This window comes from Mandrillus leucophaeus, unplaced genomic scaffold (genome assembly GCF_000951045.1).
Source record: "Mandrillus leucophaeus isolate KB7577 unplaced genomic scaffold, Mleu.le_1.0 Scaffold756, whole genome shotgun sequence".
In the NCBI taxonomy this organism is placed as follows: domain Eukaryota; kingdom Metazoa; phylum Chordata; class Mammalia; order Primates; family Cercopithecidae; genus Mandrillus; species Mandrillus leucophaeus.
The window spans coordinates 429792-445162 of record NW_012108208.1 but is presented as its reverse complement, the minus strand read 5'-3'; the positions used below and the strand labels follow the sequence as shown (position 1 = coordinate 445162).

Genomic DNA, 15371 nt, shown 5'->3' with positions numbered 1-15371 from the left:
ATACTTTTCTATGAGCTTCAACATAAACCTAGGAGACAGGCTGGATAAATGCTATTACCTCTTTTATATATGAGGAACCAGAGCCTGAGGGAACCCATGTGAACTGCCCAGAGAGACACTGAAAAAAACAGTGGAGGGGCCAGTAGTAGAGAATCCAAGTTCTCTGATAATTGGTCTCCTTTTCTTCCTGCAGGCTCCCTGTAATTTGAGGTTTAGGGGAGAGGAAAACTTGAACCCTCCCTTCCCCCTCTTCTTCCTGAAATGTGTTGTTTTTGTCAGGGTGGTCTTTTTCAATGTACTCTTAACATGATACTGTTGGGATCCTAGAACATATTTCTTATTCTTAAGATGTCTGGAGGTTAAATGCTGACACTGAAAATTTGGAGACCCTGCTTTGAAGACAGTCATTACTTTGACCACAGAGGAGGTTTGAGCTTCCTGAATAGTGCTGCATAAAGTAGGATTTAACATAATTCTGGGGGGGCTTAAGGGAACTTAGTGTTGTGAAATGAAAGATCTTTGAGAAAGTTTAACCATGAACACTAAACAAATGCCAGCCAACCTGAAACCTCAGCTCACAGCTCTTCCTCATTCCAGCCTTCCAGGAGCCTTCCAGGATCTGGGTAAACAAAAAATACGCATGCCATTTGAGGGGAAAGCTGTCATTGGAGGAGCTGAGGTTTCACCTGCCCTTGAAACGGCTGAAGCACTCATGTGCTCTCAAGGAGCAATACAGTTATCATGACCTGGACCAACAAGTGTCTGGTAGAGGTACATGTGTGGGATGACAACCTTTGGAGTTGTCAGTAGGTCCCTTTCACAATTTATTGTTTTCATTTGGTTATTTTTATGCAACTAATTTGTATGAGATATTTAATTCAGTATTTTTTTCAGATCCTAAAAATCATTTAGTTTTAGCTGGTAAGTAATAAAGTATACATCCAATAATATGCTCATGTAAAATTTCAATCAGGTTTTATAATAAATGCCTAACAGCTTTTTAAAAGTGGTTCAGTTAATGTCCTGGGCAGGACAAGCTAATTAAAAGGGTTGCAATTACTTAATTGCAACAATTAATTTCCTTATCATTATTATTTGCACTAATAGAATTTGGCAGACAATAATTAACTTTAATATTACTTTTGATATTACTTCACTTAATCAAACAAAGCAATTTAAAATTCATTTCAGAATGCCATAAAGTTAGTGATTTATAGGGCAATTAATATAGTCAGCCTCCGCCTGAGCTATTATCATTTTATAGGATGGTTTCTTTACAAATACGTAACATCTTCCTTTTATGTAAGTTATGTAAGTTACCACTGACTGACATTCGAAATAGTTATATTGCTGCATAGGATTCATGTTAAAATAACATGTCACTTAAATGAGTGTTAAGATTTTATCTATTAAAATCATCTCCTTTTTATTATTTCCGTCACTTAAACATACATACACATGTGACTTACAAGTAAACGTATTTTGGGATATGGGCTTAAATGGCTCATCAGCACATTTCCTGTCCAGTGCGTTTTGTAAAATATTAGTAAAGCATCAGTCATGATAGAGGCTTCAATCTATTTTTGTTTTTAAAAAATAATTATAAATCTCTGTAGGTATATTTACTTTTAAAATATGAACTAGTCTAGTCCTTCTCTATTACCTGGGATGCTGTTAGACTTAATCTGTTTGGATTCATGTTAGTTAATTTTTTAAAAAGGGGGGGTATATTTTAAAGTTTCTTCATTACCAGGAAAACACTCTTCCCATGCTTCTTTTAGGTACCAAATCGTGGCAGAAATCTAAGTGACTACCTGACAGTAGTTAATATGAAAAAAAATCCTATTACAAACTAAACATAGATAAACCATTATTTAGAGGATTGTATAGTCATTGAGTTGTCGTAACCCAAAGTAGGGTTAAAAAAATTTTTAATGCCTATTACCTCTATCTGAGTAATTTGAGAAACAATTCAAACTAACCTCTTACCTCTGAGTCAATATTTGTGATATACATATATTTTTTGCTACAGAGGTAAATGGATAAATCCCTGGAAATGGCTTCTACCTGTCTGTGCCAGTTGCTCAGGGTAGGTCTTCATCAGAAGGCATCTCAGGAAGGCCTCTCAAGAGCACAGTCATACTAGGGCAGTGTGGGATGGGAGCTGATTCCGAGATTTTTGAAAATAGGAAACAAGTTCAGGGTAGGGAGTTAAAATGGTCACACTAGGCATTACATTTAGACAGATGTTTTATCCTGTCATCTTATACTGCCATATGTAATTAATGACAATATAATATGTCCAGAGATTTAAAAAAATCCTCATTTATGTAAATCTTACTTATTCAACAATAATATGAGTCCCTTCTTGGTTGCACATCACTTTGCAAACTACCGTCTGTGCCATCTGGCCTCAATCCAGTAGCTCTGTTTCTCACATGCCTTTCAAATCCTTAATGACCTTATATGGAGTCTGTGGCTATGAATGCATGGTATATGGAATTATTAATGGTCTTAAAGATAATTTTATAAAATATATGCTATCTGGCAAATAATAAATTATCAGGATAGTTTACCTCAGAGCATAAAACTATATTTTAAAGTTAGCAAATGACTTAAATGACCTCTATTTCTTCTCTTTTGTGATTAATGGATCCAGAAACTAGCTATCCCCTACTCCCGCACCTTGACTTTCCACACATGACTAGGAAACTGATAAGAGGACCTTTCTTATTCTTCAAGCCTGGTCCCTGGCTAAGACATAGAAAACAAAGGTTAAAAGCCATCTTTGATCCTGTATATCAAGGACTGTACTGTAGACAGAGACAATGTGTTTCTCACCCAGGGATGTGTTTCTGAGGAAGTTTGTCTTGAAGGTGAAAGGTAACACATAGTAAGAGTTCCTGAAAATAGTGATTCTCCCCTCAGAGCAGAATGCTCAAATGCATTATTTTTTTGAAAGTGTAAAGAGGGTGAGGAGGTGAGAGTGCCATCCTCTAAGGGCTGATATTAAGTGGCGTTTCCAAGTAAGTGTCAGTAGTCAGTTTAATTGACATTTTCAGTGCTTCATTTTTGTACCCCACATATCATATAATACAGTGACTGACCCAAAGTTGGTCTGCAATAAATACGTAATGAACTGAAATTGTTGTCCTTTACTTTCTCTATCTGTATATGATGAGCAGAAAAATAGGCAAGGAATCAGAAAAGCAGAATTGCAATTTTGAATCTGCCTTTTACTAGCTATGTGATCTTTGCAAAATCTTTTCACTTTTCTTATTATTTTGAACAATGACATTTGAATAATCTTTAACATTCCCTTTACTTTCATAATTTATAATCTACAGAAAATATAATGACCCTAGGATGATTAAATCAATGATGCACTAGTAAATGTTATTGACTGGCTCTCAAAAATAAATAAAATTTTTAAAAAGGAGCCTGATTTGGAATATTTGCCTATTTCTATGGTGTAAATACCCTTTACGTGGTTGATTATAAGCTACTAATCTGAGATCACTGACCACGGAGTTGAGAAGAGATGAGAACATTCAGCTCTTTCAAGCTACTGGAGCCAGTTCCAGAGCAATGCAGGACTTAGAATACTAAATCATTCTACTCTATAGGACTGAAAATATGCTAATATAATTGAGAAAAAATTAATAACAGAATAAGAATAGGTTTCCAGGTTAATGAGAAAATTAAGTCTCTTTTGCAAGGATTATCTTAGGTTTTAATGCTAGTGATCACATTAGTTAAAAAATGGTAGGCCATGTACTGTTTCTTAAGTCACATCCATATATAATGAGAGTAAAAGTTGAATCTTTAGCATGGCAGGAAGCAATATTTAGAATCTGATCTAATGCTTTAAATGTATTTTTTATAGCTCCAAGATTAGTCGTAGGCCAAGATAGAACAATGTTTTAACCCCCATCACCCAAGGGATTAGTATCTAGAAATGTTGGCAAGACAGTAGTTTGGTGCCAATTAGAACAGAACAGTATTTAGAACTGTTTATTAGAACAGATCAGTATTATTAGAATAGAACAGTATTATTGAAATGCTGTAGACAATGCAAACTAAAAGGAATGCCCTCTGAAAGGAATGAGAAAGGATATTAAAGAATAACAACCTAAGAGGAGACATTAGGCCTGAAAGTCACAGTAGAAGCTATGCATATCACAGTCTATCTATAGAACACTGAATATGCCAAGATCCAAGTTTAGTTTTCGTGTTACAAGCACCTATCATAAGGCATTAACAAGAAAATTACTCAGAAAAGATATAAATACACGTGACTTTATAAAATATGGCTAACTTTTAAAATAGCTATTTACAATGTGTACTGTTTCTAATATTGTATGAGATAAAACTGGATCACAAAACCTAAAGGTTGTGTGTGAGCAATTACATATCCTGTTAAATGTCAAGTGTCGGTTTAAGTTTGAAACTCTTCACCCTTAGTTTTCCACATAAAATTGAAGTTGGTAGCTGTGAAGAGTATTTGGTCTTGACATTGAACATCCAAACTAAAATTGATCATAAATATTACATTTTGCTTCTACTCTGATTTAATCAACATTTATCAAGAAAAATGCATTATTTGGTTAATAATAGCTATATTTAGGGCCAGCATGTATAACAATGGGATTACTGGTTACAACTGATAGAATGAAATATCTGCTAATCCTGTCTGTCTAGTCAAGTCAGCAGTCTTCTCTCCTTGTAGTGGATTTTATTAAATGAGACTACTGAGTAAGATTTTTTTTTTTTTTTTTTTTGAGATGGAGTCTCGCTCTGTCACCCAGGCTGGAGTGCAGTGACGCGATCTCGGCTCACTGCAAGCTCCGCCTCCCGGGTTCATGCCTCAGCTTCCCGAGTAGCTGGGACTACAGGCGCCCACCACCATGCCTGGCTAATTTTTTGTATTTTTAGTAGAGATGGGGTTTCACAGTGTTAGCCAGGATGGTCTCGATTTCCTGACCTCATGATCTGCCCACCTTGGCCTCCCAAAGTGAGTAAGATTCTTTTGAGATGCTATGCAATCCTTTCGATACTAATTCCCAAAGGAGTATCTTTTGGTAACTATTTGGAGCAGGACAGCACAGGAATCGAACAAATATCCGGCACCACTGTGTCCTCTAAAAGTTTTATATAGTTCATTGTTTTCTTTTTAAAGTGCACTAAAGCCTGTTCTAAATCAGGAACTTACCGCAGACTTTCCACTGAACAACTCCATCTGTCTATAATAGATTTTTCTTTCTTCATCGAGAATAACCAGCCCAATGACAATCTTCTCTGTAGCTTCCCTGATTTGGCGGGAAGTTATGTCTCATCATTTCATGGAGCAGAGTTCCTTGAGACTGTCACTTCATAAAGAGGTCTTACTTAGAACTCCCACCCAGAAGGTCCAAAGCTATGTCTTCTATTCCTATATGCATTCCAAAACCCGAGTTCCTAGGGCTTATATTGATACTAGATATCCCACGGGCCTAAAAGCTGTGCCTTTTAGGTCCTTTTCATTTCTGACATCAAGAAATTTCTTTCTCTCAAACTTGGTTAAGCATTAGTTATTTTTAATATGCTTTTTGAATCTAACATTTCTGTATTTTGAAGAGGATGCAACTATTTTGAAGTTATCTGCTCCAGCTTCTAGAATTATCAGATTTTAGAGCTGGATGGGACCTTAGAGATCCTTTTTTCACTCCATGAATTGAGATTTCAATTTATTTCTATACTATCAGGTACCAGGTAAGTTTGGCAGTTGAAAAAAACTACCACAGGTTATTTTTACTTTTCTCCCTTCAAATAGATTCTAAAATTGATAGAGATTCAATTTTATATTAATTGAGCATATCCAATGTGGTGGGTTGCTGAAGGCAGTAAGAGGTATAAATTATAGCTCCTGATCTTAAGGAGCTCATATTTTAATAGAGGCCTAAATATAAACAACAATTGCAAAATGATGTAATAAATCTATTATTAGAAGTATGAATGGAATGCTTTGGTAGATTCGAGACTCTTAATGCACCATGGGGAAGCCAGAGAAGACTGGAGGAGGTACATTGTTGTTGATGGATTATCAAGCGTTAATGTGTGCTTGTGTGAGTTTGTGTGTGTGTGTGTGTGTGTGTGTGTAAGTGTATCTGTGTGGGCTGGTGGTTGTAGTTATGGCATTCCAGGTAGTCCCAGAAACAGTGCTGATACTAATCGTGTAGAAATCAATAATTTATTAAAAGGGAGCTCAAATAAATCCTGGGTTATATATATTTAATCTAACAAATAGTTGTTGAGGTCAACTTTGTTGGTATCATCCACCATGAAATAACATGCCTTGTGTATAAACATGGCAGTGATAGTATGCTCTTTCTTACTTTCCTGTTGAGAATATTAAATATTATAATTTTCATATTTAAAAAACTTCGATTTCTTGGAATAAGCCTAAATTGTCAAGTTTTAAGAAAGATCAAATGCAAAATCATGACAGACGGTTGCTACTATTATCTTTTTACATAGCTCTCCTCACAAGGTCTTCATCCTCTCCTACTACCTACCACCTTATTCAACTCAAATCACTGCCCCTCCATCCCTCTCTTCTCTGCTTTCTCAGTAAGGCAATGTTAAGAGTCAGAATGATCATCAATGCTGCATTCTGATTATGAACTCAGATAAGTCATTAAAGATTGAAGGAAAAGAATAGTAATTGCCAGGACAGGAGGATTTAATATTTCTCTGAAGAGGATAGATGATGGCCCAAAAACAATGTTAGGGAAATCTTGGTAAATATTTGTTCTCATTATTTCTCCTATTTTTTTCTTTGTAAACTAGGTAAGGATCACAAATGATATAACTATGGATTAGTGTCTTAGACATAGTAGGTATTCAAAACATATTTGGTGAATGACCAAATAAATTGAATAAAACAAACAAAACAGCATGGGTCCTGGGACAACAGGATACTTATATGCAAGAATGAACCTGGACCCCTCACTCCATATACAAACATTTATTAAAGACCTTGGGAGGGGTTAATGTGGAAAGACTGATCAGGTAGACAATTGCATACAATGAAAGTATTCTGGATAATAGTGATTGCACAACTTTGTGAATACACTAAAAACTACTGAATTGTACATTTTAAAAGGATGAATTTTATGGTAAGTAAAGTATATCTCAATTTAAAAAGTAGATGCAAAGAAGAAAAACTAAAATAAACAATAGCAGCAGCAACAAAACCATGGCCCAGAAAGCTGAATTGAGGCTCTTATTGAAATGTTCTGCCTAGGCAGTCTTAACATTGGAGTGGAATATTGTTATAGATGAATGAACACTTTTTAGTTAAAACAAAATTGAAGATAGTTAAAGGATATGCTATATTTCAATAATTATAAGATGCATATTTTTTCAGGTTTCTGAAATGGGAACGTATCTTTTTTTTTTTTTTTTTTGAGACGGAGTCTCACCCTGTTGCCCAGGCTGGAGTACAGTGGCCCTATCTCGGCTCACTGCAATCTCCACCTCTCGGGTTCAAGTGATTCTCCTGCCTCTCCTGAGTAGCTGGGATCACAGACACATGCCACTATGCCCAGCTGATTTTTATATTTTTAGTAGAGACAGAGTTTCCCCATGTTGGCCAAACTCCTGACCTCGGCCTCCCAGGGAATGTGTCTTTTAATTGACAATGTGTCACAATTCATTTGGCTTCATTTTTTTCTTTGTGGTACCTAAAATTGTGAGATGTCTTAGATTTAATGAAATATAATACTCATTTTAAAAACAATGTGGCAGAGGCAGAGGTTGCTAGCTGTACCTCAATATGTACTCTTCCCACACAGTAATAAGAATTTTTTTAGCTGGGGAAATGATCAACTACCCAAAGACTATACTTCCAGTTTTCCTTTAAGCTAGGTGTGGCCATGTACCTAAGTTCTGGCCAATGATATGTAAGCAGAGGTAGTGTGTGCAACTTCTGGTTTATGACCTTAATGGGAAGGAGCATGCTTTGCTTCTTTTCCTTTCTTTCTGTCTTTCCTCCCTCCTTCTTTCATTCCTTTTTTTCTCTTCATCCCCTCCCTCCTTCCCTCATTCTCTTCCTTCTAGATAACAGATGTGATGATAGAAGCTGAGGAGCTATTTTCATCCATGAGATGATGACACGTATTGAGGTTGGTAAAGCAATGAGAGAAGATAATGAGTTCTTAATGATCAGGAAACCAGTATACTAGCCCTAGACTGACTGTACAGAATTTCATGTGATAAAGAAACTAGAAAATTTGTTGAAGCCATTCTTCTTTCCTACAGGAACTGACCAAATATTCTATCAAATATGAATGGTTTCTAAATGTCATTTTTCTGGGAGTAAATATTACCACTTTCTGCAATGGGATAAACTTCACTTCCCCTACACACACACACCCTTGTTTGGGTGAAATGAGTTACTAAATGTAGCATTTATTTATAAGGAATGCATTGTGAATAGTTTCTCAATTTTCATTATCAGGGAAAGATGATGATTTTAGCCCACATTCAGTGTATGTTTATAAATAATACAATCAACAGGACTGTCTGTTCAGTACAATGGAGGACAGCTTTTTCAGGGCAACTGGGATTTCTTGATAATGCTAAATCTGTCTCATCAGCTGAATTTCTTGGGCTTTATGTGGCAGTGTAGTAAAAATATATGATCAGATTTCACTGTTAAGAAAAATTCTTTCAGCAATACATGTACAGTCAAGTTTCTTGTGTAGATAGCTGAACATGTGGGTTATGAGATTTTTAAAAATGTCTCATGACAAACTTTATGGAAATGCAACAATCTAGACATCTAGTTTTGTCTGAGAGTGGCATGGATATGAAGAACTGTGCTGTTGGTGCTGATGCCACGCTGACTTTTGGCAGTCACACTCTTGGTTCTTCATATTTGAGGAGATGGGACAGTAAGGAGGCCTGTTGGCTTGATTTTATTAATGCCACCATCTAGAATACAGATTCTTGGATATTTCATCTTCACAAGGTGAGCTGCAAACTGGGAAAAAAAAAAAGAGGCAAAATGTTTAGAGGATATACAGAAGATATCTCCAATCTCATGTTTTTCTCAGAATTTGAAAGACAAAATTATTTTAATGTTATGATTGCTGTCACCACTGTATAATAAGTTGTCAACTTGGTTATTATAAATTAAATTACTCTTTTATATGCTAACAATATCTTTATCTTATGGAATAAATGTCTCTTTTGTTCTCTTTTATGATTTTTTTTGAATATGTGATAAATATACATGGTAAACAATTCAAATTCAGTAGAAAAGGGTATACAATGAGAAGTAAACTCGTTCCACTTCTGTTCCCAGTCCTCCCTCTCCAGAGGTCATTAATGTTATTATTTTTAGGTATTCTTCCAGTAATAGTCAAAACAAGCTCAAATTTACATTGAAAAAATTTTGATATTATAGTCCACTTCAATGTCCCATAGAGGGCCCATAAACCAGTTGTAACATGTTTTTGGAGCAATCACAACTAACATTTTGAGTTCCCAAACCTGGAATGAATTTGAAGGACAGATCCAGGAAGCCTTCTAGATTCTAGCACAAGAGGACTTTGTAAAAGTTATCAAGACATACACATATCTGACTTAGCTCAAATCTACCTGTTCAGGATCATCGATTGCGTTTTCTCATTCTTTGCACTTCATGATAAAGCAGCCCTGAACTGCGTGTCAATCCCAATATAGCATACTGCTTTATGTTCAGACCTTTTCCTGGGCAGATTGTCCAATGTTGGGCACTTGCTCCATTTCCCATCAATTCCTGTCCCCTCTTTAGCTCCTCCTCAATAGTAACCCCCACACATAACCTCAAACCTGCCTGACTTCTATTCATTTTCCTGCTCAGGCACTTCCTTCTCTAGGAGCTAAGTTGCCATTAGGGTCCCTGCTTCTCAGCTCCTGAAGTTTCTTGTATGAATCTCAAATCTTTGGCCTTACCTCGTTTATTTAAATTATCCACTTAAGAGCTTCCTTCTATTTTGTTTTCTTCCTGGTACCTGGCACATGGTAGGGGCTCAATATATGTTTGCTGGATTGAAGTAAACTATGCCAAATGATCATAAAACCCAGGGCAAAATCATGAAGTAAAGAAGTTTTTCTTTGGCTCTTTGGCTATTTTATCTCTGTTCCTTCTCTTTGGTAGTGTCCTGTTCCTCTTCATTGAGTATTTGTGTCCTCAAGTTCTCTTCAATTACTCTCTCTACTAAAACCTGATCTTAGATCTTTCAACAAAAACGACTAAGCTGCTCACAGTGCTGTTGCTTCTTGGCGCTATTTGAAGCTTAATACTTAGTAAGGTCTCAAGGCAGCAATCTAAACTTTAGGGTTCAAAAGAATGGGCTGAGTGGTTTGGCCAGGACAAGTTCAAGGCCTCACTTCCAGAGATTCTGCTCTATTGATCTGGGGTTCAGGGATAGATAGTTTTAAATAAGCACCCATAGATTATTCTAAAGCAGGTGGCCCATGAACAATTTTTTGAATAATACTGCCTTAAGCCAAAAGGATAAAGTTCTCGGTCAGTAGGTGGGATAAATAACGCTGGACTGGGATCTTCACAATCTCCAAAACAACTCACATAAATGGGTCTTAGTACTGCTGACCCTACTTATCTTCTCTGTGATTCTCTGCAGTGGCTCCACAGAGATTCAAACAGCTGTTTATATTTCACATCCTATCCTCTCTTAGAGCTACCAGATGGGAATCTTTGATAGCAACTAATGTTGAAGAGAAACAGTGCTCCTGTATTTCAAAAGGTGTCAAGTGAGCCAGTGTGAGCTGGTCTTCATCCTGTTCTTACTTCTCTTTGAACCCCAGTCCTTAAGAAAGCAAGCAGCTGATTCATCTGCCCGAGTCATGTGCAGGCAGAACAGTCCCTGGTACCATATGATTACCGAAACATCTTGGCTGCATTCTCCTACATGCACAATTCAATTACCATTTAGGCCAGAATTCTAAGATAAACATAACATTACTGAAAAAGCCTTGTGGATAAGCAGTCTTAACTTTCAGTTCTTTCAAAACCCTGTAGAAATCAGAAAATGAGTAAGAAAGGACTGTACATTCAACTAATCTCCCTTAAACTATGCTGTAGAGCTAGAAAGAGTTCTGTTATTGTAACGAAGTCCCTAACAACTAGGCTGCTACTGAGCTGGAAAATGGTAAAGACAAAGCAGGCAGAACAGAGCACTTTGCAACAATCAGGTTGCTGCTGTGTTGGAGGTCTAAGAAGAGTAGAAATGGAGTGCAAGGAGATAGCAAATGTTTAGATGCCTTGAAAAGAAGCAGGCTGTGTTTAAGAAAAAGAGCAACTGTTGAGTTTTCACATAAGATTGAGTTCTGATCCTCTGCTGTTTTCAATTATCCATGTTAAATACTGGCCCCTGGCAGTGAAACCATGACTGCATCTTTTCTACTGTTATGGAAACATTTCTTTGTTCAGTTACTTGGTCATTCATTTATCAAGCATTTCACTGAGCACCTACTAAGTAGGTACTAGGCACTGTTCCAGTTTTTGGAGTGCTTAGAGTTCAGTGGGGGAGATAGTAATAGACAATACGAAGTAGTATAGGTAGCATAAAAGCAGAAGTTGGCCGAGAGCGGTGGCTCAAGCCTGTAATCCCAGCACTTTGGGAGGCCGAGACGGGCGGATCACGAGGTCAGGAGATTGAGACGATCCTGGCTAACACGGTGAAACCCCGTCTCTACTAAAAAATACAAAAAAAACTAGCCGGGTGAGGTGGCAGGTGCCTGTAGTCCCAGCTACTCGGGAGGCTGAGGCAGGAGAATGGCGTGAACCCGGGAGGCGGAGCTTGCAGTGAGCCGAGATCGCGCCACTGCACTCCAGCCTGGGCCACAGAGCGAGAGGCTGTCTCCAAAAAAAAAAAAAAAAAAAAAAAAGCAGAAGTTTAGGGATCTTAGCAATCCAGAGTAATAAGCAGAGTTTCTGAATTTAACAGGGGCTGGGGAGCTGGTTTCTTTCGTCTTTCCTTCTATTTCTCTTTCATTATTGACTTAAAGGGAATGAGAATCCAGATGTGATGGCCACAATTGCGATACTTATCAGACAGTATTCTTTGTGGCTGTAGCTTGATAGGTTAGGGAGGAAAGAAAAGGCTGTGGATGTGCTGGGGTAGATTTCCACAGTGTGAAAAAAGTCACATCATACGTGGAGGAGATACACAGTGGGGCAGGGGAGAACCAGGCATCTAGGGTATAGGGTTTCTTCCACCTTTCATTTTTTATCTGGCAGGGCTTTTGACTGCATACTCCACAGAGTGCAGACTCCACCCAGAAATTACAAATCTAGACTTACTGAGCAACATCCTTGGTGGAGGTGGCAGGATATCAAACTGAACCAGTGGTTATAAAGTCAGCAAAATCATCTGGGTGCTTTTACTAAATTGCTGGGTAAACAGCAATACCCAGGTTTGTTCCAGACTAGTAATAAATAAGAGTTTCTTGGGGCAGGGCTCTGACATCAGTTGTTTTTAAAAGGGTCCCCCTTTCCCAGGTGATTCTAATGTGTAACTAGCATTGAGAGTCATTTAAATTAGATAATGGGATTAATTTGCAGGTCAGGTTTGTCTGGGACCTCAAACTGCAATTCCTATAGGTATATGTGGAGAGCAAGTCACTTTGCACTAGAAAAGGCTGCTGTGTTTGTAGGGCTGAAATTTGTGAGGGCCAAACTTTATCAGACATAGTAGAATTTAATGTGAAACAGATTATTACAGACAAAAAGGGAGATTTCATAGTGATAAAAAATTCAATTTGCTGAAAAGATATGACAATTCTAAATTTGAAAGCATTCAATAACAAAGACTCAGAATATAAAAGTGTGATAGCACTGAATGGCAAAATAGACAAATCCACCATGATGTTAGGTGAAATAACTAGAAAACAACCAGTAAGATGCAATATTTGAACAATGCAATTAACAAATCTACATAAGGAACAAATACAGAACACTAACGCCCAATACCTTCAGAATAGAATTCTTGTTAAGTACACATGAAACATTTCCAAAATTGACCAATTCAAAAAAGCAACTCTCAGATTTTTAAAGGATTAAAATTATTCAGATTATGTTCTTTGATGACAGTAAAAATTATGCTGGAAATCAGTAACAAAAAGGTGACTAGAAAAATCTCTAACTCTTTCTAAATTAAGCAATATGCCTCTAAATGTTACAGGTCAAAGAATTCACAATGAAAATTAGAAAATATCTTCAACTGATTAATAATGAAAATAACATAAAAACTCGTGGGTCACCACTAAGGCCCACTATAGGGCCACATCCCATGTAGAGAGAATGGAGTTCTTCAAACTGCACAACTAGCTGAGATCTATATAGCAACATTCCACGTGAGGGGGCCAGATATGCTATCTGCTGGCACAGGATCTGGGGACTTCCAGACCTCATTTTTGTGGACAGCACTCCAAGTGGAGAGGGTCCAAAGCTTTTGTATTTTCACCATTCCTCTGGTTTTTAGGATCTGGTGCTGGAATTCATTTCTAGGGTGTGGTTAGGCACACCTTAATACAGCAGTATCTGAATGTGGAAGGCTCTTGTGGGTGCCACTCTATCTTGTTTTCTCTTTTTATCTTGCATCTGAACTTGGATTAAGAGACTGGCATGTTTGCCTGGAGAAAGTTAAGTTCTGCTAGCAGCAGAATAAGTGAAGAAAAGGGATTGTTAAGCAGCCACAGAGTAGTGTGGGTGAACTAAGGCCAAAAAATTAAAAGCTGATGATAGGTAAGATTCTTGAGGTATGTGGATCAGAATCATGTCTCTCATTGGGCTTTCTAGGACACAGGTTTGGGAAGAACTCATGGTAGCAGTAGGAAACTAAGAAAGCTTTGGGGTTCTGGAAGATTTAGGGAGGAACACATGGCAGGACAATTAGGTTACCAGATATGAGTCTGAAGTTGATACTGGAGACTGGACAATTGGCATGGACTAACTAAGACCCTGACAAAGCTCAAACAGAGAAGTCTTTTCTCTCTCCCATTTTATCTGCCCATTCCTTTCCCTCCAAATAATCCTACATTTGGGGTATGAAAATTTTACTTTCGGTTGAGCATGGTACTGAATAAAGAAACTGGCAATTATCCTATAATAAGCAGCCGAAGTAATTTGCTTTTCTTTATCTTATGGATGTGAGGCAGATGCTATTAGTCTTATGCCTCCTCTTGACCCTCTGGAATGCTGAGAATATGGCACATATTCAATATTGCTGGCACTGTGTGACCATGGCTAGGCTGACGCTTCACACAAATTAGGTGCATATTTCTAAGAGCTTGGCTAGACAAGGCAGATAAGCATATTTGAGATGAAAAACAGAATATGGGGTGATTTCTCAATCTACAGTACAGTGTGGCCTTGGAATAAATATAAGTGAAGTGCTGTCTTGTTCCAATTAAGAAATTTCTGAGCTCATTAATACAGTTCTTAATCAGTAGAACTGTCCATCTTAGTGATCTCAATGAGAAACATAAGAACTATGGCAGGGATTAGTAGGAAAGAGGTGGGAATGATCTCTCTTAACACTCCACTGATTTCTTCCCTTGATTATATAACAAAATATAATTTTGAATGTCACTTTTTGTTTCAGTCCTTATTGTGGTCCCCCATACTGAGATAAATATTTTGTGTCCTGCTAGTCTTCCATATTCAGATCATTTTAATTCATTGAAGTTTATTTTCTTAATAGTATTATATAAGGTATAAAACTGGTTTTTATAGTAATAGTATCTAATAACAATTAGGCAGTGGTTGCTGTATTTTATAATTTCACTCACAGAAATAAAACCAGCAGCAGAGCAAAGCCAAGAAGGAGAATGCACAGGTCAGTAATCATTTTATACCCTACCATAGGTACTTGTGACAAGGAAGGAGAAGAACAGGTAATTCCAGCATATTAGTGTGTTATATATGAGAACATGCTAATTATGCATTTTTTAAAAGTGGGAGAGTCTAGAAGAATAGCCATTACATGGTCCAGCTTTTTCATCCATGTTTATTTTACAAATAACTACAATGGTATCTGGGTTATTTTCAACCCATACTGATAGTATTCTTCAGTATTGTTCACAAAAAGTGTTCTAATAAACTTTTAACCAAGTTGTTTCTATTTTTCTTGGAAGCAATATTTGAGGTTAGGAAATTTGATAGTGTAAGGATTTTTATCTTAAAAAATATTTTTATAGTTTGTGTTACATAAGGAGATAAATAAATATCTAGAGTGTGCTAACTCAATGTATTTCATGTTTTAATTTCCTGTTACCCAAAGTTGCTATCTCTATTTCATGTCTTCCCATTCTTTCTC

General features: G+C 37.0%; 1 protein-coding gene across 1 annotated transcript in view; it reads right to left on the bottom strand.

The window, feature by feature from the left end:
- Positions 1-8047: 8047 nt before the first annotated feature.
- TBCK (TBC1 domain containing kinase) overlaps positions 8048-15371 on the bottom strand; it is a 245377-nt gene continuing 238053 nt past the window's right edge. The window contains exon 26 of the mRNA XM_011966312.1: positions 8048-9025. Coding sequence (XP_011821702.1) covers positions 8915-9025 — 111 coding nt within the window. The 3' untranslated portion in view covers positions 8048-8914. The remainder of the gene's footprint in view (positions 9026-15371) is intronic.